Source organism: Lissotriton helveticus, chromosome 5_1, assembly GCF_964261635.1.
Source record: "Lissotriton helveticus chromosome 5_1, aLisHel1.1, whole genome shotgun sequence".
Lineage (NCBI taxonomy): Eukaryota > Metazoa > Chordata > Amphibia > Caudata > Salamandridae > Lissotriton > Lissotriton helveticus.
Genome location: NC_136065.1, coordinates 1,083,816,885 through 1,083,841,255, shown reverse-complemented (window position 1 = coordinate 1,083,841,255; position 24,371 = coordinate 1,083,816,885). Strand labels below are relative to the sequence as shown.

Below are 24,371 nucleotides of genomic sequence, written 5' to 3'. Positions count from 1 at the left end.
AAAAACAAAAAAATGCATACTTTTTTTTCCTTTTTCTTTACTGATCCAACTCATATTAGTAAATAAAAAGAAAAAAGGGCCTCCATCATTGTATACGCGTCCGCATACAAAATGACGCTGGCAGCTGCATCGTAGTCTTTTTTAGGTCTCGTGACCTACAATGCGCGCAAGCGCATTGAGGGATCGAGAATTCAAGTGCTCGATCGTCTAGTGAAACCACTGCGGTTTCTTCACAGTGCATGTGAGGTCACGTGGCCACAAAAGCGGGTCACGTGACCACACAAGCACGCGCATCTCCCTAATCTGCCTGCCTCCCCTCGCTCGCATTCACGCCCCAGGCTCTCCCACCCCCATCCGGCTTCCCTCCTCGCTCGCATTCACGCCCCAGGCTCTCCCACCCCCACCCGGCTTCCCTCCTCGCTCGCATTCACGCCCCAGGCTCTCCCACCCCCATCCGGCTTCCCTCCTCGCTCGCATTCACGCCCCAGGCTCTCCCACCCCCATCCGGCTTCCCTCCGCGCACATAAAACATCTCGCGCGATGGCTGTAAAATGCTGGTCAGCATTACTACAGAGCTGCGGTCACAGGGCATTGTGCGCCTTGTTTGGGTTGGTGCCTTTCCCCGTCCCTCGTTGCTGCTTCCGATAGTCACCCTTTCTCTGCCTCCTTCCTCTGTCAGTCTTCTCGTCCTCTGCCTTTCTCCCTCGTCCTGCAGTCCGTCTGCTTCTCCAGGTCTCGTCTCGCACGTATTATTCTTTCACTTCAGCCGTATTTCTCCTCCGTTCTAGGGACCTGCCTCCTTTGCTTTCGGATATTTATTACCCACCCCCCTCTTCGCCCCCTACCTCCAGCATTTCCTCACTCCTGCCATTTTCCCATTCGATGCAGAAGTAGAAAACACCTTAGCACTCACAAACCAACACTGCAGCACCAACTACTGTCACCTATACTTCTGCCACATGAACAACCCTGACACATGTGCTATATATTTTTTTTTAAATCTGAATTAGAAAGACGAGTGTTTGACGATGACGCAGCACTCATCCACATAGCACACATTTGAGCAATAAAAGGAGAGCACCTTTCATTTGCCTTCTGATATTCGGCTGACTTTTCTTCCAGCAGAACAGCCTTTCAGAGCCACCGGCCTTCATATACGAGCCAGTCCACCTCTGCTATTGCGTTTCATTGATTGATAGTAGCAGACATTCCCAAGAGTGACAGGCGCACGAAAAGACAGTGAGAGCACAATTAGGGTACACGTGCATCACTCACCCTGTCCGATGTACATGAAGTGACTCAGTCGCTTGCAGCACCCCCGCTCTGCGTACAGGTTCCTTCGCTCGTTCGTGCAGATTCAGAGTGCAGATTCAGAGTGCAGATTCAGAGTGAACTCAGCAGCACCACCACAGCATCACTCAGTGCCACCACAGCATCACTCAGCGCCACCACAGCATCACTCAGCGCCACCACAGCATCACTCAGCGCAACCATTCAACAACAACTGGTTCAATTATGTTCTCTCAATGTTTCAAGCTTTATTACAAATGTCACAAAAAGATGTTATTTCACTTCTGTTCTTGGATTTTCATCACAATAAAATACACTGAACATAATTTTCACAAACGTTATTTACAAAAGTTTAAGCTATTGCCAATATAAATTACAATCACTTTTATTTAAGTATTAATTATTTAAAAAAATTAAAAGCCGTTGCTATTTGTAATATCAATACATCTAAGTCACGTAAATACAAAACATGTTGCATTACAAATGCTATAGTCGTCACATGTGCGAAAGTTATAACTATTGGCATTGAAAATGACAAAGCTATTAATTTAGCTATTTTCAAAATCAACACATAAATAAAAAAATTGTCATTTACAAGACCAATAGCTCAAACTTTCATAATGCGAGACCTATTGCATTGCAAATGCTTGTTAATTCTTCTGTACCCATGATTCACAAAATCGGGGATGCTGTACAGCTTCTTTTAAAATCATTGAAAGCCAATAGATGCTAAGGCAAGACCATTTGGCTTTGCCAATGCTGGTTCTAATTGAAATGGTCACAGAAGAGTTAATTACCTCTTTGCTGTCAAATATATAAAAAAAACTCTTCAAAACGAGAACGATTGGAGATTCAGGTCTTCTTAATAAATTATACTTCCCCATTAACTTTTAATTCACCAGCGTAGTGGCAAATCACAATGTTCATGTTCTGATACATCACTAAATGCTCAGTATGTATACATCTTATAATACTTGATTCAAGTTACCAACTTGCACTACACTGACAATACCCAATAACTTTAACCCGGACTTCTCTATAGCAATGCAAATTCAAGTCACATATTTAGTATTTTTTTCTAACCAAAACAGAATACTTTTAGCAAACAGGCATTTGACAAAAACTAGGCCTCTCTATGCCTGTCCTATTTTTGTATTGTATATTTTACGAGGACACCACGCCTCAATGCAAACTAATCAAACTGCAACAGCCACCCCTTATTTTAATCAACAAAATGACCACCTTGTCAATCCCCCAAAACATGTGGTCCACTGCAGGTCACTGGCAAGTTCACATACAACCAAAAGTGAAAATAAATCAAATGTTACACTGTTACGTTCAAAGACTGAGCATTGTGATTTAGACATCTATTACACTAGCAAAATGAGTTCTCAGTATTGGAGCCAAAAGAAGTCTCTTAGGGGTACACATAATATAATGCATTATATTGGTAAATGGGACTGTAACAAAAAACGATGGTCCTAATGCTAATAAGAACACCTAGTTTGTTTGCAAGTTTAGAAACACGTAACGTACTGCAATCATAAATATAAATGCTGGAAGAGCTCCAATCAAAACAATCATATTGCTCAACAAATACAGGACATGCCCGTTCACGTAGTTTAGTTTTTCACAACACTGCCATTGTTCAGGGATTTTGTATCTGCTCTCGTGCTCTTCCTGAGTATCTCTCACCATAAACACTACAACCAATATTTCAGCAGCCTCATGACGTGAATCTTTTCTCCAGAAGTTCACAATTCTCAAACTTCTGTAAGATTAAAAAAAAAAAAAAAAACATACAGCAGCCAGTAAATCCTATCGGCAACACCAAACAACCCAAACCAATTCAAATTTCTTCACTGGCAGCAACACCACCACCTGAGGCATCCACTCAGTAACATCTCCCTTATTTCTTCACAGCTGGCTCCTTTTCATGTAATCTTAAATTTTCCCCCTTGCGTGAAATGCCATAACTGAAGCTTCAACAACTGCCCTTTTGAAAATGACTTCTCAAGGCTCATCTCTTCCACACATATGTAGCCTCCATAACCCTCAAAACAATCCATCCTCCCCATTTTTACTGTAAAATATGTACCCCGTGCCACTCACTCCCTGTTGCTCAAAGGCCAAATATCAAAATCTTCCAAAGAGCCAACTGAATGCAATCTAACAGGCTTCCATAATAAAACAGCCAGAAGAGCATAACAGATATTGTTAGACAAGGGACTACCCAAAGACTTCCAAAAAGTCTTTACAAAAAGCACTGCAATGGGCAGATTTGAGATAAACCTAGAGCAACACAAGCTAAAAAATGTTAATCACAGAGACAAAACTTTCACCCCCCTTCTGGTGATGGAACAAGGAATTATATAAAAGAGACTTGATCAGAAGCAATCTTCTCATATAACTTGTAACACCATATTAATGATGTATTGTGTAAATTAATATGCACCACATTCCATATTTTAGCAAGACAAAGCTTGCTTATGTGTCTTACAAAAGAAGTACCTCGAATGAAATCTAAAATGGCCGCTAACGTGGGGAAATTTTACTGAGCATGAGTCAACTGCATCTACGCAGGACGACGGTCTGTCGCTTGGAGGGAATTTTCTGCACTTGCGCAGATGCATCTAAAATGGCAGCTTGAAAGCTCACATGCTAAGCATCTGCTTTGCTAAAACTAAATGACACCATCTTACTAATTGTTAATGCGGGAGAACATTTATAAGTAAATGGGATTAGAGTTGAGATAGGTGGTATACAGTGAAAACATTTTACTTTGAAATTAATATGCTTCTTTTTGACTTTCTTATTAATTCGTAGTTGGGCCTATCCAAGAGACCGAAGTCTGTATCACATGTGATCCAAGCACATGCGCAAAAGGGAGGAGCCAGAAGCCATGATGTTATTCTTGAATCCTGTCCAAGGACACATTTGCAACATGTCCTGGGAACCTGCTCGACATCCTGCACATTGAATGGGACAAATGCTATATGTATACTTTTTTGCTTGATAAAGATGTGAATACAGGTGGGTAATAAAGTCTGTGAATAACAAGCATTGAAAATGCAATAGGTCTCGCAATAGAAGAGTTTAACATTTTTCGTTTTGCAAATAGATGAGTGGCGTTGCGTGGATGAGTGGCGTTGCGTGGATGAGTGGCGTTGCGTGGATGAGTGGCGTTGTTTGTGTGAGTGGCGTTGCGTGTGTGAGTGGCGTTGCGTGTGTGAGTGGCGTTGCGTGTGTGAGTGGCGTTGCGTGTGTGAGTGGCGTTGCGTGTGTGAGTGGCGTTGTGTGTGTGAGTGGCGTTGTGTGTGTGAGTGGCATTGCGTGGTTGAGTGTCTCGTCTTCATAAACGTTGGACAGAGTAGCGGATTGCCTCGTTGACAAAGGCCACATAAATTAGACAAACGGAAATCCAGGTAAGCACACACTGACACGGGAACTGAACAGAAAAAGACAAGCATGCACATGCATTAAAGGACATACACACAAGCCTATGAAAACACATACAATGCTAAACTAAAGCACTAGTTAGTCAGATGAGACGTTATGCAAACCTTCTTTACACAGTAATCCCGCACCAAAATTAAATAGCAGGGCTAGATTTTCCTAGAGGTTAGAGAAGCTATGTGGCCTTTAATTGAGATAGATGGCAGCGTATGACAACTCCATGTTTGTTCTGGAGTGGTTTATTGTCCCAGGAGAGCCGCAGAGTCTCATGTGAAGCAGAGGGTTGAGGAGTGTCCGCATTTTGGCAGCCCCTTTATAACAAGCATGAGATGGGACCCGAAAACACTGGAATGAGAAGGGGCTGAAAGGAGCTAGTGACAGAGTTCAACTGGAGGAGAGGTGGGCAAAAACAATGAAACGGTGGACAAGGGAGGAGAGAAGGAGAGGTGACAGAGAACTGCTGGAGGAGCAAAGAGGAGAAAAGAAATGCGACACGGCGGGCAGGGGAGGGGGCGGAGCGGGTAAAAAAAAAAACAAGACGGAGGGAAAGGCAGATAAGGGGAGGGGGGAGGAGAAATGCGACACGGCGGGCAGGGGAGGGGGCGGAGCGGGGAGAGGGTGTGAACAAATATGTTTACTCACAAGTTAAGTAATTTCACTCCATACCTTCTGGTGCTAGCACATACAATTACATTAAGAATATTACAGTGAGTGGATTGATTTTGTTACGGTAATTTTAGCAACATATCATCTTCGAGCAGCGTTTTCACTAGACTTCAATGGAATTAACAATATTTGAGGATTCTGTCAATTATTCAATCGTTTTAAGGTCTGTTTCTTTCTGATGTAAACAACGAGAACACTAGCAAAGGAGTAAAACGTGATGTGTGCGAGTGATTAATCAATGCTTGTACTGCGTCTGTGTGGTGTTTCCTGGTGCGTGTCTGTCCGTTTTCCCGTGCATTTGCAGGCAAAGGGAGCTTAACCCCAAGCATGAGATGGGACCCGAAAACACTGGAATGAGAAGGGGCTGAAAGGAGCTAGTGACAGAGTTCAACTGGAGGAGAGGTGGGCAAAAACAATGAAAAGGTGGACAAGGGAGGAGAGAAGGAAAGGTGACAGAGAACTGCTGGAGGAGCAAAGAGGAGAAAAGAAATGCGACACGGCGGGCAGGGGAGGGGGCGGAGCGGGTAAAAAAAAAAACAAGACGGAGGGAAAGGCAGATAAGGGGAGGGGGGAGGAGAAATGCGACACGGCGGGCAGGGGAGGGGGCGGAGCGGGGAGAGGGTGTGAAAGCAGCAGGGGACTGGAGTGCGGCTGAGGGAACTGATGTGCACGCGCTTTTAAGCTCAATGAGCATGCGCATTGAGCTTAAAAGTCACGGGCACTGCAAGGAATCGCCACGATTCCTTGCAAGTTAGTTAAAGAGTGGTTAAGCCCCAATAGTCTTGCAAGCTCGATGCGCATGCGCATCGACAGGCGAGACCTAAAAATGAAGGGGCGGGAATATTAAACAAATAACCTAAGGAAAAATATTAAAACTTAGTATGGTGTGATGATCATTCCCCCTTGCTTGTCCAATCAGAATTAGACATTCTATAATTTTGAAACAGGAAGGTGTGGAGTAGTGTGGCTCAATGGTTAGAGCGGCAGACCCTGATGCAGAGGTCTGGCCTGGGACCAGGGTTCAATTCCCGCCTCGGTGGGTCTTGGGCTCAATTTCCCCTGATAATTCTCGCCTCGGTGCCTATTCTAATCATGGGTCCCACTCTGCAACTCTGGGCAATAGCTTGCTTAATCTCCACAACGGCCCCAACAGCGCTAGGACGCCTGGCTTCATCTTGGGGGTGCCCAGGAGTGGGCACTTCACAGGGAAAGGCCAGGAAGGGTTCCACAGCGGTATGTGTACAGCGCCTTGAGGCCCCTTCGGGGGTGATTTGTGCGCTATATAAGCACTACATTTACATTTTACATGCCTTTAGGAGGGTATAATTCAGGTATTTTAGTTAATTAGTGAGAGCAGAGAGACCGGAATGCTGCAGAGCTCAGGATGCTGTCGGAGAATCGAGCGAAAGCTGAAGAAGAATCCCATTGGTGACTTAGAATTTAAGCCAAATAATTAGAAGATCGCGGAAGAATCGAGGAGGAAGATGGTGTAAGAAAGGGGTGCGACTCAGGCGTCGGAGCTAGAAGATGTCACCTTAACCTGTCCTGTATCTCGTTCTGAACCCTGAAGCCTTTGTCACAGACCTTTCCTGGGGGGGGACCTTCCCCAACTCCTTGGCTATGATTTGTGCTGCTCTCTCTATCCTCTCCTTTCCAGGTCCCGTCATTGAAAATCTTATTTAATCTGTATCATTCCTCCTTCCATGGGTGACGGAGTTCATTCCTGTACTTTGATTTTTACTCACATGAATTTCATTTAGATAAACATTTAAAATTTTACTGAGTCTGTGGTGATTCTGTTGCAAAGAAAGTAGATTATTTCAATGTAATTTCACCATCAACTAGTTCAACTAATGGTTCATTGACCAGAGGAAAGAACTTTTTGATCTATGAAAGATTTGGTTAGAAATACTAGAAAACAATCTCAGAAAGACAATTATAAAATGTACCCCAGTGGATTAAACTGGCCTGTGTGAATGTGTGTGTTTGTGGGCTCAAGGTGACAATGAGGTATTAGAGTAACTGAGGCTGGTTTACCACTGAAACACTGGTCAAAATCCCACAGTGCAGATGGTGGCTAAATAAAGACAGAGAATATACATTCTGGGCTTAGAGAGCAGTGAACAGACATCAAACTTTAATGATCAAAACTGGCAACAGCATACCGTAGGAGAAGTAGAGACCCTCACAAATTTTTCAAAATGTACTCATTTAAGCTTGCCTTCACCAGTGCAAAGTTTTTTTTTATGTACTGCCAGATAATATTCCATACTTGTGCAATCATTTTCACTAAAATTTTCACTCAAATTATACACAGTAAAGACAGAAAATGTATGAACGGGAAAATACCCAACACCCAAAGCCAAGGACATGCTGTTTTGTGTCAAGGACAACAAAACTTCTTGATCCTCATTCTTTTGACCACTGGACAAGTATACCCAACCCTCTACAGAACAAACCCCTTGGCTCCCAATTTACAGTGCAACAGTATGGTGTGGGAAAGAGGATTGGTATTCTGCTTCTAAGGCAAGATGTGTCTCAATCTGCTAGATGTTCATATGTGTATAAATAACGGATTAAACACAAACCCTTATACTACTAGGCTACACATTAATAGGAAATAAAGTGATCAAGTAGCTTTTCTGAAAGTGGTTATAATTTAAAAACACTTACAAATGTTTGAATAATATAGCTATTTGTGGCTGTTCATAACACTCGGAGAATGCTCATTAATAACGGAGAACTGTTGTTTGCATTCAAACACTATACCCCAAAAATATTTCCGACTTGAAAAAAAGGGATCATGGGTGCAGATACCTGTGCTAAACAGTTATGCAATTTGTTCACTCGTGCAATAAAATCTTCCAAAAAAGTATTTCCAACTTGAAACAAGCATTAAAAATGCAATAGATCTCGCCCTTTACAAAGCCAAAGCCACTTGCTTTGAAATACATTACCATTAGCAAAGCAAATGGCTTCAACTCAATCAAAGGTGAGACCCACTGCATCTTTAATGCTTGTTTTTAATGCATCGGTTCTCCAGCTCCTTTGGATGAGTTGCCCTTTGGGATGCTGCTCACTAGTGAAATGAAACCTGCACAGACCCAATAAGTGCAGCTTGCAGTGTCACGTATTTATGACTTATCAGCTTGCACGTATGCAATGTTCAAATATTAACAAACTAAGTTTCTTTCAGCCATACAAATAATATAATTATAAAATAAATTATAATTGCATTGTCTAAAACAATAACAAGGTTATCAACTATATTACATCTTTTTATAAGAAGGGAGCTTTTGCAATAAGCACTGGCAAAACCAAGAGGTCTTGCCTTCTAGACTCTCTATTCTCTATGCCATTGTTTCTTTGCCAATGTTGTATAGCATCGGCTAAAAAAATAAAAACAGGCATTATAACGCAATCTATGTTCCTGGGAGAGGGGGGGGACTAACCTAAGAAGAAGCGAGCCAAACATAAGATGGACAAGGAAAGTTATCAATAAAGAACAAGCATTTGCAATGCAGTAGGTCTCGCACTTACGCAGGTTTCAGCTATTGACATTGCAAATAGCAATGCCTTTTACTTTTGTTTTTGTTTTTAAAACATAAATAAAAGGCATTGTCATTTACAATACCAATAGCTTAAACTCACGTAAATGCAAGACCTATTGCATGGCAAATGCTTGTTTTATTTCTGGCTTTTTCCTTTTAGATGACAGTCAGAATGGAGAGGTAGTTATGGAGTTTTGAGCGGTGACATCACTGTTTTGCTGCCTGATCTTGCAGCTGCACTTTGGAAACCCGGTAGCAATTCCCCGAATGTGTTGCTTGAAGTATCTATTCTGCCTGCAACAGTGTGTGTGTGGGGGGACGTGGAGGATATCCTAAAAAGATACGAGGGAGGGACAGGGGTGGTAAAAAAGGGCAAGGGGAAAGACAGTCTAAAGGAAGAAAATGTGTGCATGAGACTCTGGGAAGCACAGCCATGTCAGTCTAGGTTACCACAGTCTGCTTTCATCAAGATTCCCACTTGGTGTCTAGCAATACATTCTGAGGAACTGTTCAATGGTGCACAATAAACGGATTTCCTTGGGGCTCCAGGAGATAACCTTTCCCATCTGCTGCCTCTCCTACCTTCTGCACTCACAGAGGCCTGTTGTCATTCCTTCTTGGAGGCGGTAGCAGTCCCCAAAATGCTTGTGTTCGAGGATGGAGATCGTCCTTCAAAGACCGCAAGCAGCACGTGCACAAAGCAGATTTACACATCTCAAAACATTGAAATTGAGGTTTCAGTGAATTCCATTGAGAGCAATAAAAGCACTTGTTTGAGAAACGCAAGATATGAAATGGATACAGACATGTTCTGGTGAAATGTCAGTTTCTTGAAAGCTGCACTCCAGTCGTTTTCCTCCAATGGTACTAAAGCTCCTAAGCTTAACAAACGCAAACTCATAGTAATCACAAGAGGTTAATCTGATCTTGCCCAGTAAAGCCTTCTGCAGCTGCTCTATACCTGTCAGTTTCTGGTACCAAAAAAAGCAGAGATATTACGATAGAGGTAAAAATTCCAATAAAGTACTATTAACTTAACTTTAAGCCAGGTCCCTCCCTTGAAGGCAGGCGCCTAGCTAAGAACCCTTACTGGGTGAACAAACCATAATTTTACAAAGATCAATCGGTCTAATAATCATAGGTCGAAGCAGGCAGGATCTATGAAGAATAACGTTCCCAATCCTTTTTTTTTTGGGGGGGGGGGGGGGACGACGACACAATAATACCCCTGCTTTTTAGGTCTGGTCTTTCAGACAGAGCAGCAGCATGGTTATAAAAGGCCTTTCTTTTGTGGGTTCACCAAAAAATTGCATGTGCTTATTATGCCCATCCATTTCTTCCCATTGGCTGCCTTTATTGTCACTCTGATTTGGTTACTTCTTAGTCAGTGGAGCAGAGCCTCTTTGCCATACTTGTGACTAGCTGATTTGTATCCTTCATCAACTCGAGTTTAGGGAACTACTTTTTTGTTATCATTTAAGCATCCCATGAGACTGCATGTGTTATGCAACTCTTTCTGTGTGCTTCTCCCCGCACTCCACATTCCATGTTGCTCTCTGTCATGTGCTATCTATCCCCGCCCCTGATTTGACCCCTTACAGCTGTGCTGCTTTAACCTCCACACCTCATCTACTCCCCGTCTTGCATCGGCAAATAAAAAAATTTTCAATGCCAGTTTCATTTCATGGGTGCAGGCGTGTATGGTGGTGCAGGCGAATATGGTGACGCGCGCGAAATGACGCAGCCGCACTATAGGGCAATTTTTTGGCACATGCAGCATAGCATTGACAACAACGCATTTTGACAATGTTGCACAGCACTGTGGAAGGCCAAAAACAATAGGTCCAAAAGGTAAGTCTTGTTCACTTTGTCATTGCTTGCTGCTAAAAAGCAACTGGTCCTAAACGGTTGCTGCTGTCTTGAGTTGGCCAAATATGAAAAGAAAGAGGGAGTCGCCTGTATAGGGAGGAGAGAAGAGGCAGAGACAGCTAAAGAAACTATCCTTCTCTCCAGGGTAGCTTCCTGCTTTAAAGAAAAGCGTAAATGTGTGTATTCGGTCATCCAGCTTGGGAGCCAGTGTAGGCTTTAATTGATAAAGTCATTTGAAACTTCATAGCAAGAAAGAGTTATTCTTTCAAGAGTTATTGTAAGTGATACCAGTTCGGCAATGCGTCCTTTTAATGGGCAACTACTTTTTTCAAAGAAAGGTAAGCGCTGGTACAGTCAGAATGCTTTTACTAAAAATATACTTTTTAAAGCCCTCAAACACAATGTTTTTTACACTTTTGGCTGCAGTCCATCATACATGCAGCAGTCTATCTTATTCTGTAACTCGTTCATAAACTAAAGATGTGCATATTCACAATGCGCTTACAGGCTGTGAAGTCAAAGAGCTATGAACAGAACATCCCTTTCTCTTCCCGAATCCATTAGTTTTGTTTTTTTGGGCAGATTGATATAGCGCGAACGGGACCCGAATGTATTGGAGCCCTTTAAATGAGCATCAGTTACGTTACACAAAGACACATTCATTTTTGATAAACACCGGAAGATTGATATCACAGTTTGCTGAACCAAGGCCGAGGCTCGCAACATGTGCCTCAGCTCCAAAGTCGGCAGCTCTAGCCCTAAGGCTACATCCTCTGCCAGAATTATCGGACCCACTGACCTGCCTCTTGACCTCGACCACTTGGGAGACTTTGAAGGCGAACTTGTCATTGCTGGCTTTGTTGTACTCTTTCATGGCGAAACTCAGCGCCTTCTGCACACCGCTCTCATCGAAGCTCACAGACTCGGCACCCCCAAGTAGCTTCGGTTTTCGTTCGAAGTCCGCCAGTACCGCGGCAAACACAGCCGCGAAGACCAGCGCCGGTAACATCCACGAAGCAGCCATGTTTGTATACTCGCGAGTATTAACAGCTTCCCTCTGTCCGTACAACGAAAGGCGCTCTCTCTCCCCTGCTGACAGCCTCAGGAATGCAGTAAACAAGCTGTTCCAAGCCAGTCAGACTCATGGGGTCATTGCTGCAGCTGTCCAATGCGTGCGTGTCTCGCTCACCTCGTGACCGGGGCTTCACAGACCCTCAGGGCGAGCTTGAAAAGCAGTGCTGGGCTCAGCTCCGCGCGTGACAACATGTCATAAACCAAACGAGAGGACTGGCCCTCCAGAGTTCTCCCTGTCTGCCCGGACACTGTGCAGATGAACCTCGTTGCCTCAGTTTACACAAGTCTGACAGATCCTAATTTGAAAACAAGCCGTGAGCGTGCACTCTCCCGAACTTCCGGTCTTGGGATGTGCACGCTCACGGCAGTCGTGGGGCGGGACTTCCGACTTTGCGAGAAGCCCGCGCCCACAGAGTGGATGGCAGCAGAAGTAAGGAGAGGCGGCTGAGGCGGTAAGTGGGGCTTGGCACCTGTGTGTGAGCGTGTGTGTGCGATGGTGGCGGCGGCGGCGGGGGGGTCTTTGTATGTGTGCGTGTGTGCGTGAGTGTAGGTGCGCTGGTGTGTGTGTGGGGGGTCTCTGTGTGTGCATGTAGGTGTGCTAGTGTGTGTGTGTAGGTGCGGGGCGGGGGGGGTGTGCCTGTGTATGCGTGTGGCTGTGATGTGCGCATGCGTGAATGTGGGTGCACGCAGTGTAATCCAGCCGAAGAGAAGCTCGTGGCAGTTCGTTGTCCTTCATTCCCCCGAGTCAGCTAGCTATAGTTTTCCACCTGGACGCATCCTTCAGATGCGTATTTCCAGGCTCGACCTAAAAAAGGAACAAAATGAGAGTTAGTAATGGGAGGTAGCAAAGCCCACTTTGAGTTTTTGATATATTCCGCAATAGGCTTCCACCTACAGTGCATGGAGGGCATCAACAGATACAGTGAACTACCAAAAGTACAGACTTTTCAAACCTCTGTGACAACCACAGCCCGATGCTCTACCATCATTCGGGCAATTCCTTCGATGCTTTTGGGCGACTGAAGAACACAACACCAACAAGGTGAAAGGAAAAATAACAAACCTGCATCTAAGCTTTCAAGAGTACTTCCATTCGAGATACCCTCACAACACAATAACCCAGTAAAATAACTTGATGCCCATTCAGATAAAGTGCAATGCAAAAGACCACTGAATCATCTACCTACCGATAGATGGAGACGGGGCTGTCAAACGTATTCCACTGGGAATAGGCACAGAACCCAATACACTTTTGATATCCTTTTAAAGGGAAAACATGCGAAACAGATGGCAAGTCACACTAGAAGACCACACTGTAGTTTATTTCGACCGACAAAGCCTTTGTTATGCAATCTGTTGCCTTTGTAAACAAGGCAGGACGTGTCTATGAGCAGCTTAGAGGAACATTTTCCTTTAACTAGTAACCCTAAAATGATGCTCAAACTGTATGCTATATGTATATCTCATGGATAGATGTGAAACACTTCTGATATGAAATTAGTTATTGTGCAGTAGATTACTTAACATAAATGATATGGCTGTGTTCTTAATCAACAACCTTCTGAAAATAAATGCAAAATTGCACGTTTTTGTTGAAAAGGGGTACTTAAATCAAACGGGGCTCCCCAGATATGAATATAATTCACCCGGTACACAAAGGCATAATTCAGGTCGGATTGGTCACATCCAAAATGGGCTGTAGCTAAATCAGTCTCCCTTAACAGCCAAGAACGATTATCTAAGGACACATCCAACTGACATATCAATATAATAAAAGGAACAGGTACAATAGGTTTCAAATCAAGGCTAAATTCAATTTAGCCTTTGGTTTACATTAATCCAAATACGCACTAGTTAAGGAGTCATGCCACAATCACGTAAAACCAACATATAGTTTTGTACCAAGGTGGATTGGCCAGTACCAACGTCAATGGCCGCGAGTAAATAGAGAAGCTGCATTGTTTTACTGCAACTAAAAAGGAAAGCTATTAAGCTGAATGTGTCGCCGGTCGCATGCACAAATGCCGTATTTTGGGGGGGAGGAGGAAAAGAAACATGAAGATGGATGTGCAGCGCAGGTTGAGTAACGTACATCAACATCGATCTATCCCTGAACGTGCTTAGATGTCAGAACGGCTGTGGCTACCATTGCCACGTTACCAGAGCACGAGGGGCTGTTACCAATGAAAACGCATGAAAATCCGTCAATCATACAGAGAGCGGATGGCCTGAAAGTTTCTTTCCACTGCGGTGCCGAGCAGCATGCCCCAGGCCCTCTGTTATTACGTCAATAAATGGGCCGCAGTCAAATTAGAGCTGCCATTTAAGGTTACGGGTCAGAGAGCTTCTATTGTGCAAGTAAACAAACACATACCCTCATCATACACAGCAACACAACCGGAATGCGTATTTTCCATGTGGCGATTATCTTCCGTTTTCACAGATATGAGCAAAGAGAGATGCATCTCTAAGAGAACAGGGACGTGACACCGTGCTGAACGGAGCCCCTTGTCTTGAGGCACCCATACTGCGGCCAGGCAGGCAATTCAGCTTTACGAACACACATTTACGGGTTTCACTAACTGAAAAGTAAATAAATTGCCCTATTTCTAATCTGAAAGTGCTCGTATTGGGCAGGCACTTTAAATAATGACCATCAACTCGTAGTGGAATGAGCCCAGAAGGAAAATATTCTAGTTTCTTTTTGGAAGAGTCCGGCTGGGACGTTAACAAAGCCTGAGGATCAGCGAGGGACGGCGAAAAGCTATACCAAAAAAAAGTGCTTAGCGGCTAATTAGGAGACACTGTCTCCTGCCGCCAGTAAAAGATGCAATCCTAGTGGCCAGGGCCAAAAGGAGAAAGGGTGGTAACCAGGAGGGACTAAAAACCCTCCTGGACAATCAGAACACCCGGTTTTGCATAATTGGTGACGCAAAATGACGCGCACCAATGCAAAACACGGGAGGAGCAGAAAGCGAGCTTCTGGAATCGTACCGATTCCAAGAAGCCCTCGTATGACGAGAGCAACGCATGCGCTGCTTTCGTCAGGCCGAGACCTAAAAAGGGGGACAGTTTTACTATAGTGCAATTTTATATGCGATATCTCTAAAGCATCATTTTAATAAAACATGCTTGATGCATGATCCCTGCCAATATTTAAAAAAATAATAAATCAACAAGTGTAAACCCATTTATCGACAACACATAAAAAAAAATTAGGAACCCTATTCATAAAGAAAATCACAAAAGGGCACCTGCAAGTCTAGGACCTCCTAATGCTGCAGGAATTACAACTGACTCAAAATCACAGGGTGCAGATTCACAACTGCCAAGAATTCAACAGTGTATACACAGGAGATCTGAAAACATGCAGACGATATATTGTTCCAGGCATATTCAAAGCAATCTTTTCTGAATTCCATTTTTGCAAGAGCAAATATACAAACCTGTTTACTCACGTGAAAATATGCATACCAAATGCAAATTTACTTGCTAAAAGGTTTTTCTTCAGGGTCAAATATTTTCTCCCATGGAGAAACTCTTCTCTACACCGACCCAGAAAAAAGTTAACTCCTCCCATCGTCAGCAGTCAATTAATGACATAGTCCAAGGCAGGTCGGAGAGAAACTGGTGAATACCTTCAATTATGTAAGTCTGCGATTAAGCAAACTTTCAGGACATTCTAGCCATGAACTACCAACTACAACCTTCTTATAGTCCATGCGAGTAGAACTGGTCATACAAAAAAGGCTTCATCCTCTGTAAATCATTTGAGCACAAAACAAACATTTGAGCATGTGCTTAACTTAAACACCTAAATAGCCAGGAGAATCGGACCCATAACATTTTGACACTGACCGTCCAAAAGTCATCTAATTGTAAAATGTAAATACCTACTCATTTATGTAGTTTATTTTTTATGAATGGATGTCATCTGCTTGATGCTTTCTATAGATATAACATTGTATATTGAGATGTGTATATTTGTATGTGTTTTTATGGAGCGATGGAATATATTGTGGTTTCAAATGTGTATATAAACTGTGTTTTGTAGCCCTGAAGAAGTCCAGAGACAGGACGAAACACGTTGGCTCCTCTTGGAAGACTTCATTTTTTTTAAAGAATTTCAAAACTTAAAAACACATCACCATGAAACCATTTGAGACTTATCTAAATGTGGAAGACTAATCGTGAAGCAAAATTGAAATTACATAACGAGATCAAGTGAAGACAGTCAGACTGTGAGGTGTCGTTGATGCAAAGTAACCAACCTAGGCTCTGGGCGGCACCTATAATCTTTGTTTATTAACAGTAACACGTGTCAAGTCAAGGGAATGCCTAAAAGTAAAACTACTGAAATAAAAGTACATTTCCATGTGCAATTCACAAGTCACTTTCTCAGAAACTAAATATGTTCTGAGACTCCTCTGCGTATGGATCACCAACTGAGTTTCTTGCCGGACGCAGCAGGTGATCCAGAGGATCTGAAGACAACGCCAAAGTGCATAGGAGTCTCGGATCCCCGCCAGAGACTCATGAAGTTTGTCCCTTGAAGTTAGGAAGTACAACCGGAGAGGAAAACCTCCTCTTACAATTACAACACCTTAGCGTGTGCTTCACATAGGGTGCTTAAAACACATGAGTCCCCTGTTCCACCCCCTCACCCATAGGTCCTGACGAAAGACAGTTTTAACTAAAGGCCTGGCTGGAACTAGTTGACCACACTGGACGTGGGAGACCATAAGTCTCTCCTACCACGTCCCAAAGCCTTGTTTTTAACCCTGCCTGGGGCCCACCAATAAATTAACCGATTGGGACCTCTAGGACAGCATTTTAAAACCTCACTCTAAACACCTTCACTGCACACTCACTTAACACAACCTGCTTTACTGTAATCAGGTGTCGAAGCACACCTGAGGCACACTCGGTGCCTCGGGTGGGGCCCAGTGAGGAAGCATGCTACCAACTAGGTTGGTGGGTGAGGGCCTTCTAACAAACAAATCGGTTTTTCCCAACCAGACACATACAACATGTATATTATCGAAGAAGCTAGCTTCTTTTGATTATTATACATCCCTTGGGGAAGTGAACTAGCTACTATAGTTCCTCACTCTCTATCGTGATACCAAACGTAACGAGTACTGCCATATTTATTGTCTCTACATGATCAGAAAGCTGGCCTAAACAGATCTCATTCATTAAGGGTCTTCATATATACATCCTTTGCGTCTTATAAGATGTTACACAGATAGAGTGCTGGAAAGTTCATAGTCTAGTATAATCAGAAAGGTAGCCTAATCAGAGAAGCTATCACAGGTGGGTCTGCTTGAAAGAGAAAAATGCCATAACTTGTCACTCCACTTTTTTTTTTTTAAACCAGAGAAGTGGAATGCTAAACCAGCCTGCCCATATGATGAGTATATTATAAAATCCCATCAAATGTCAATTGATAGAATCTGGTTGGGTCAGCTTTTTGATCATGTTAGGGCAGCAAATGTTTCTCCAAATCGAGGGGGTCGCTGTTCCTGAAGGAAAAGGAGGGGGTGATCCAGGGTGTGGATAGGAGAGTCAGTGACTCTTGCTCGTTGCCCTCATACATCTCAAGAGATGTCATGCTTCATCATAGGACGGTTGCTACTCGTCGGGCCGGAGCTGTACGGGTCCCTCGAAGGGTCATTTTAGCGGAGATCTTTTTTCTATTTTCGCCGTATGATGCGTGTGAGGGAGTGTTTGTGGGGAAGTGAGTGAATCTAAAATTGACTAGAACGTAACACTTTAATGGGTGGATTCCTCTGTCAAAATTAAAAACCAGATGCTTGATGCTACTAGTGGGTTATAATGACCCTAAGTAGTCAAACGTTTTCTAGTTATTGGGTCAACGTGTTTTGCGCCCTAATTGATCTCGGACAGAGATCCCCGGTGCTTCTTCAAGACCAGAAAAAAAGTTGTATGTGAGTGGAGGTGTGCTGCGGCCCTCCCTACAGTAGAGTCCTGAGACCGGTTTCGGGGTAACACCCCTCATCAGCCAGGCTAGCTTGAATCCAGTAGCAAAGTGAGCAAGGGTGATTGTTTCCGGTCCAGGGAAGACCTGGCTTGGCAGTTCGAGCTGGACTGTTACCATGAGGAGCAGGGTAAAGACTGATTTGCATATGGCTGGGTCTGAACTGGGGTGGCAAAGTGAGTTTAAGAACAATGATGGATTTAAACCAGATCTGTGACTGGGGGTGAGTGTCTGAAAAGTTTCTGCGCTCTGTCCATCATCACCTTGTGTTTTCTAAGTTCAGATTGGTATCCATGGAGAGCACTTGCAGCCTCTGGTCTGATTTGTTAGAGCTGATGTGTCATCGGAAATTGCAGCCTTACAGGTCAATCACTAACCCCCGCGGAAGCGATACAGATCCACTTCTATAGTGCAGAAACCATCCCTGGTCATACTGTAGTCCGTTGAGTGCTCTGCAGAGCACTCCCTTCATTGATCATGAAGAACGTGAAACTGGAACAAAGTGGGGATCCTACTTTTATACACATTGCCAGTCAGGGTGTATTGATCCACTGTCTATGGTTTCAGAACTGGTTTGGGATGGTTCTCTTTCAAATGAAATTTTCTGGTTATTCTTCAGATGCAGCCTTTGCTCAAGCAATGGCTCTAGCTGAAGTTAAAAACAGGGCTCGCTCCAAGTAGAAGTATCCAAAACAGGGGTATAAAGGAGTGTGAGTTATCTGCAAATGGCCATCAGCCTTTCCGAAGCAGTAATCAGACAGGCAAAAGGGGAAGCAATACTGAGAAAAGTCATTTTCTTGAACAGGAACTGCAGTACTCTCTCCCCTACCATCTCCCAAACAGGAGTGCTCAGGAAGAACTAATGAGCAGAAATTTACTAAAAAAAAGTCCTCGCTGAATTGATAAAATGTAACCCTGTCTCCATTCTCCTCACTTCAGTGTCTGGATCTCCAACTCCAGCCATAGCATGGAATACACTTCCACTGTCTGGGGGAAGCCATGTCCATCCTCCAAATTGTGCCAAGATAAACCAGGGGCCTCCCAAATAGTCCCACTGGTCCTAAGTACTGATTTTCACATCACACAGAGTCCTGCCAGAATGCATGTGATACACACTGAATGCTCATATACGTCCTCAATAGATCAGCACAAGGACTAGGTTACTCATAAAGCAGAACTTTAACTGTCAGGAGCTAGTAGGCTCGCTTCTCCTAGACAGAGAGAAAAAGGACTGGTCATATGATAAACAAAACACAATTACCATGCCGCTGCTTTATGTGATGCAAGTAGGGCTGGACACTAGTTCAATGCCCATCACAAAGGCATGCTTGGTTCGCCCCTTCCAGGGCATGGAACAGTTTCTTACATTGCCATGGACAGGCAAGTGTCTCCGTTGTCCTCAGAGTCGAGCAAACTCAAGAATTGCAGCCCCATTTCTCTGCTCCCTTTCCATAACAGAGTCCTTGAGAAGGACATCAACCGCGAAATCACCAATGGTCGTGATATTTGGCATGTGGACAGCAGTGCTATTGGCGGGTATATTCAACCTGTGGCCATACTTATGGATTGAGCATAACATAAGGACATATTGACGATATATTCTCTAATACAAGGAGGAATTCTATTTACATAGTCAAGTTAAACATGATCAAGTGGGAACACTCCAATTTTTTACACAAGGAAGCCCTGGCGAAGTTCAAGTGACATACTTTGAACGAAACTCATTGGCTGGATGTCTTATGCGTTTGGTTGAATATGAAAAAAGATCAAAAAAGAAAATAAAGAGGAATATATACATCATAAAGTGCCCGGCTTACTTATTTGGATAAGGATATCTCTGGGGCACCATTCCATATGAAGTACAACAGTTTCACATCATACCTTCATCAAAAGGCTTCAAAACATCAGAATCCAAAGAGACGCCCTCAAGTGGATCACCTCTTTCCTCACAGGGAGAACCCAGATAACATATCTGGAACCCAAGAACACCATCTGCAGCATCCCTAAAGGTTCATCCTTCAGTCCTAACCTGTTCAACACCTACATGACTCACTCAGCCAAAGTCGTAAGATTGCACAAACTGAACATCATATCCTATGCCGACGATACCAAACTCATCCTCTTACGTTCAGAAGACCCCTCCGACACTCTGACTAACTTCCACAGGTGCATGATAGACATTGCCGACTGGATGAGAAATAAATGCTCATAACTCCACACAGGCAAGACGGAGGTGCTCATCTTCGGAAAAACCTCCCAATGGACCGACGCCTGGTGGACTCCCTGAAATAGGACCATCCCCCACTCAGACCAACTATGTCCGCAACCTTGGCATCATACTGAATAGCAAGGTCATCATGAAAAAAACAGAACGCAGCCAGTCTCTTACACTTGCTTCCTCACCCTCTGCAAGATCTTTAAGTGGCTCCCCATCAACACCAGACGTACCATCATTCAAGCGCTAGTCACCAAGAGGCTGGACTACAGCAACGCACTCTACGTTGTAATCACCTTCACCTCCTGAAGAGCCTTTAGATCATGCAGTATTCAGCGGCTACACTCATCCCTGATCTTTCTAAATAGACCCACATCACCCCTGCACCTCAAGAGGCTCCACTGGCACCCCCATTCATTAACGATGCCAGTTCAAGATGCTGAGCCACACCTTCAAAGCCCTTCACATACAGGGACCAGCGTACATCAACCAGACGGACCTTCCATCTTCCCTCCAGACACCTGCGCTCCACCTCCCTGTGCCTTGCCCACACCTCTTATAGCAACAATGGCGGGCACTCCTCCTACCACACAGCGAAATCCTGAAACATCAGTCTTCACCTATGGACCACACCCTCTCTGGTGGAATTCAGAAAAGCACTCAAGACCTGGATGTTCGACTGAGCCCCCTGCAGCCTCACTCCCAGCGCCCGGATACCCTCTCGGGTGATTATCCACGCCATACAAATCCTGATTGATTGAGGACTCTGCGCACATGCTGGGTAAACAAGAAGTCAGGATACAGCTTTCACATTCAGTCATGCATGCACGAGTACACTCCCATTTACCCTGCAGGGGGACATTCCTGTCCAAAAATGCATACATCTTTTAGAGCAGATTATTAAAGATCAACCGTTCAATCTCATTTGAAAAAAAAAATCTTACTAAGCAGTCCTTAAGACGGATTGCGATTTGACTTTAGAATATTTCAATGAGATTTTTGCTTATTCTTTGGAGGCAGACATTCTTGCTGATACTATCCTTAGACTATTGACATATGATATACATTGGTGACAATTTGAACTGACTAACCTTTCCGCTTTCTGTACTTATCCTAAAAACTGAAGTAAACCTTCATGGATTGGACGTAAAACCTTGTCTTGTGCAGGTTTCCTTTATTAGCCTAGGGCCCTTTTACTTTGGGACTCACAGAGGCACGATCCGTTTAATCGGCCATTTGGGTAGAAAGCTCCGTCACATCCAACAGATGTACTCTAGCAAAACTGTAAAGAAGATAGAACAACAAAGAAAAAGAAATAACAACAAAGAAAAAGAAAGAATGGAGAAGGAAAGATTCCTAAATCAAAAGGGGGTGGGTCGGACATGGGACAATCATCCCCCTTGTGCCACAAGCAACTTTACTTCTTGTTACAACATACTAACTCCACCCCAGGTATTACATGTAGCTTTCTTTGCCCTCTACCCAAAACTTCTGTGAAGTAATCACATTTTGGAAGCTGTGGTTTTGCATCAAATCAATTGAACCTTCAGGACAAACACAACCGATGACAAGAATCTGCAAAAGGAAACTCAGGTCTGGAAAATATGTGTTATCTGATAATTTCATCCGCCACCTCTCTCGGGGAAGAAGGACCCCTCCGACACATCGCTCTATATGTAATAGAGGATGCTAGCACCAAATAAATTAAGGTTTATTACACAGAGATGCATATATTCATCATTTTAAACCAACATATCAGTGAACAACAAAGCCCCTAGCTAATTACGACATACATTACATTTTGAAGCAACAGATCAGTCTTCGTCACAATGCTTGAAAAAATTCAATGATCTGTTTATTGGGTTACGGACATACCCATTCAGAAGAATATACCGTCTCCTTATACTTAGATAACCTGTATGGGAAACAGTGCGGAAAGCTCCACACACTCGAGATCTTCACCTGTACACTGCTCATCGCTCACAATGAGTACGTCCTGAGCAGGCACTGTTACAGTACTTTCAGTGTACCCCCGCTCACCCTCCAAGCATACTGTGCCCCCCTCCCACCAGGGCATGTACCCCTCCGTATGACTTGTTCTGTGGGTAGTGCAGCCCTCTTTCTCTCTCCTCACCAGTACTTGACGATGGCGGTGACCTGGAGCGGGTTGGGCTGCTCAGGGTACAGGCGGCGGCACTCCCCGTAGATGGCCTGCAGGCCGGGGGGCACCAGCGGGTTGAAAGGTAAAGAAGGGGTCCCAGCAGCGGGGCTGGACCGCAACTCGGCCATGCCTACGCCCAGGTCCTTGTCTATTCTGCGTTACAACTACGTCGCCGGTTACGAACTTCCAGGCGCCTCCTGAACACTTAGAAAAACTTCACTCGCTTCCCAGCCGGGCTGGAGGATCACTGTAGCCGCTTGTTGCTCCTGTGCCGAGCGACCAGTTCTAGCTCTCCGATTGGATAAACAGTTGCCAATCAAAGGCGTCGTTAGGCGGAGCTTCGCCACGGCTTCCCAAATCCGTGCCCGGAGGCAGGGGCAGACGTACTTTGCATCTTACTGTGCGACACCGACGTCTAACTACGTCATAGAAATAAAAACAGGACATAAGTAAACACAAAAAAGGGACCTGAAAGAAGCCACTAAAATCATCCACAAGCGTTAATAGATAATCTTTTAACTACATGCATGATTTGTTAGCAGTCATTTTCCAGGATGTTAAAATGTGAATATGAATTTCGCTTTCTAAGTAATATTGTTCTAACGAGTACACCTGAATACATCAGTCATGTACATATTTTGAGTAATATTTTGTAATAAAAAACGCAGCATAGTACACGGTTCTTCTGAAAAACACGTTTATTTGAAATCTGACTACAGACTAACTCGTAGTGATGGTTTTAAGCGGAATAACTACCATTCCGGGGTGGCCTCTGTGTTTTACGGGACGAGCGGGCAGTGCATAGCTGCCAAGGTTTCAGATTGCCATGTGTGACATTTTCATAGTTTCAGTGTAATTTTGAGTGACATTTTAACAACTATGAGTGACACTTTCTCGAGAACAAAATCAAACAATGAAGACAAGGGAAACATAGAAATATCAGAAATTACACCCATTTGAGCAACAAGAAACTCCAAGAAGATCTTAAAACTGCAGCAAAGCACCAGAAATCATTTCCTACCTTTGGCCCCTTGCCTGCCAGCAATCAATCAGGAGAGCATCAGACTCCAGGGCCTCTGTCTGTCCACATGACGTGGAAACCCAGGCCCAAAAGAAAGGATGAGTGAGGCTCCAACATGAACAAGACAAGTTACACAGGGATCCAGGTATCTTAGCTGCCTGTCACACAGTGCCAGTTAGCTGACTCGCGCGGGAACAGGCTGAGCACTATTTTGGATTATCGTCACAGGTTAAGGCCAGTGCAATAATCTCCCATACAACATAGCAACGCCTGTCAGAAACCTGTTAAACTTGCCCCGGCGGTTTTAAGAAATAAACCGCAAACTTAAGGTGGCCAGAATTTAAACACACGCTTGTCACAGCCTGGGTCACAGTGGGCAGCCATGCCAGAGGACAATGCAGAACTTCTAAATGAGTCGAACACATCACGACCAGATCGGCACCCTACTGACTGCAGGCAGTTGCAGATCACGTGCTTGCCATATGGCAAGTAAATAAACATATAATGAGCATGGGCTGTGAAAAAATGGCAGAACTGCAACCAGGTGACACTTCAGCAGGCAAGAAAGCCTGTTTGTTATCATTGAAACACAGTAATATGCAAAATTAGTAAAATCTAATTAGCGAAGTCCCCTCGGTACACCCAGTGGCTGATTTAATGCAAAATCGTTTTGTTTCGAACTGCAGGCACTGTGAGAAATGTGTAAAATAAACAGCCTCCTTTCTTACGTTATTGAAACAACTGCATTTGTTTTCACACTTATCTCCCAGATCTGCATACAAACATATGGCGATTGTTTTTCAGGATTATGTATTTTCCGAAGAGCTATTTTGCCAATGCGTTTAAGAGCATTGAAGTCAGTGATTCGGGATATCGGTACTATGGCTTATTGAAAACCCTATTTTAGCACCCATTTGTCAGAATTATTCTCTGCCGTGTAACTCCAAAAAGATGTCTCATCTTGTTTTCTATAGACGGATAAGGGTGTTGTGCGCAGAGAATACTTGCCAGCTGACTGTCCCAATCTCACAGCACTGTTCTTTTACAGGCCGGAGACCGAAGTGTTA

At 43.9% G+C, this 24,371-nt stretch overlaps 1 protein-coding gene across 5 annotated transcripts in view; it reads right to left on the bottom strand.

Moving 5' to 3' along the window:
• The window catches only part of SUFU (SUFU negative regulator of hedgehog signaling), a 507,756-nt gene extending 485,088 nt beyond the window's left edge, over positions 1-22,668 (bottom strand). For 3 of the 5 annotated variants that reach the window (XM_078643660.1, XM_078643655.1, XM_078643656.1), the window contains exon 1: positions 22,257-22,570. In XM_078643660.1, coding sequence (XP_078499786.1) covers positions 22,257-22,411 — 155 coding nt within the window. In that variant the 5' untranslated portion in view covers positions 22,412-22,570. Of the gene's footprint in view, positions 1-22,256 lie in introns of all 5 variants that reach the window. The other 2 variants (XM_078643658.1, XM_078643659.1) reach the window with 2 other exon arrangements.
• Positions 22,669-24,371: the final 1,703 nt, after the last annotated feature.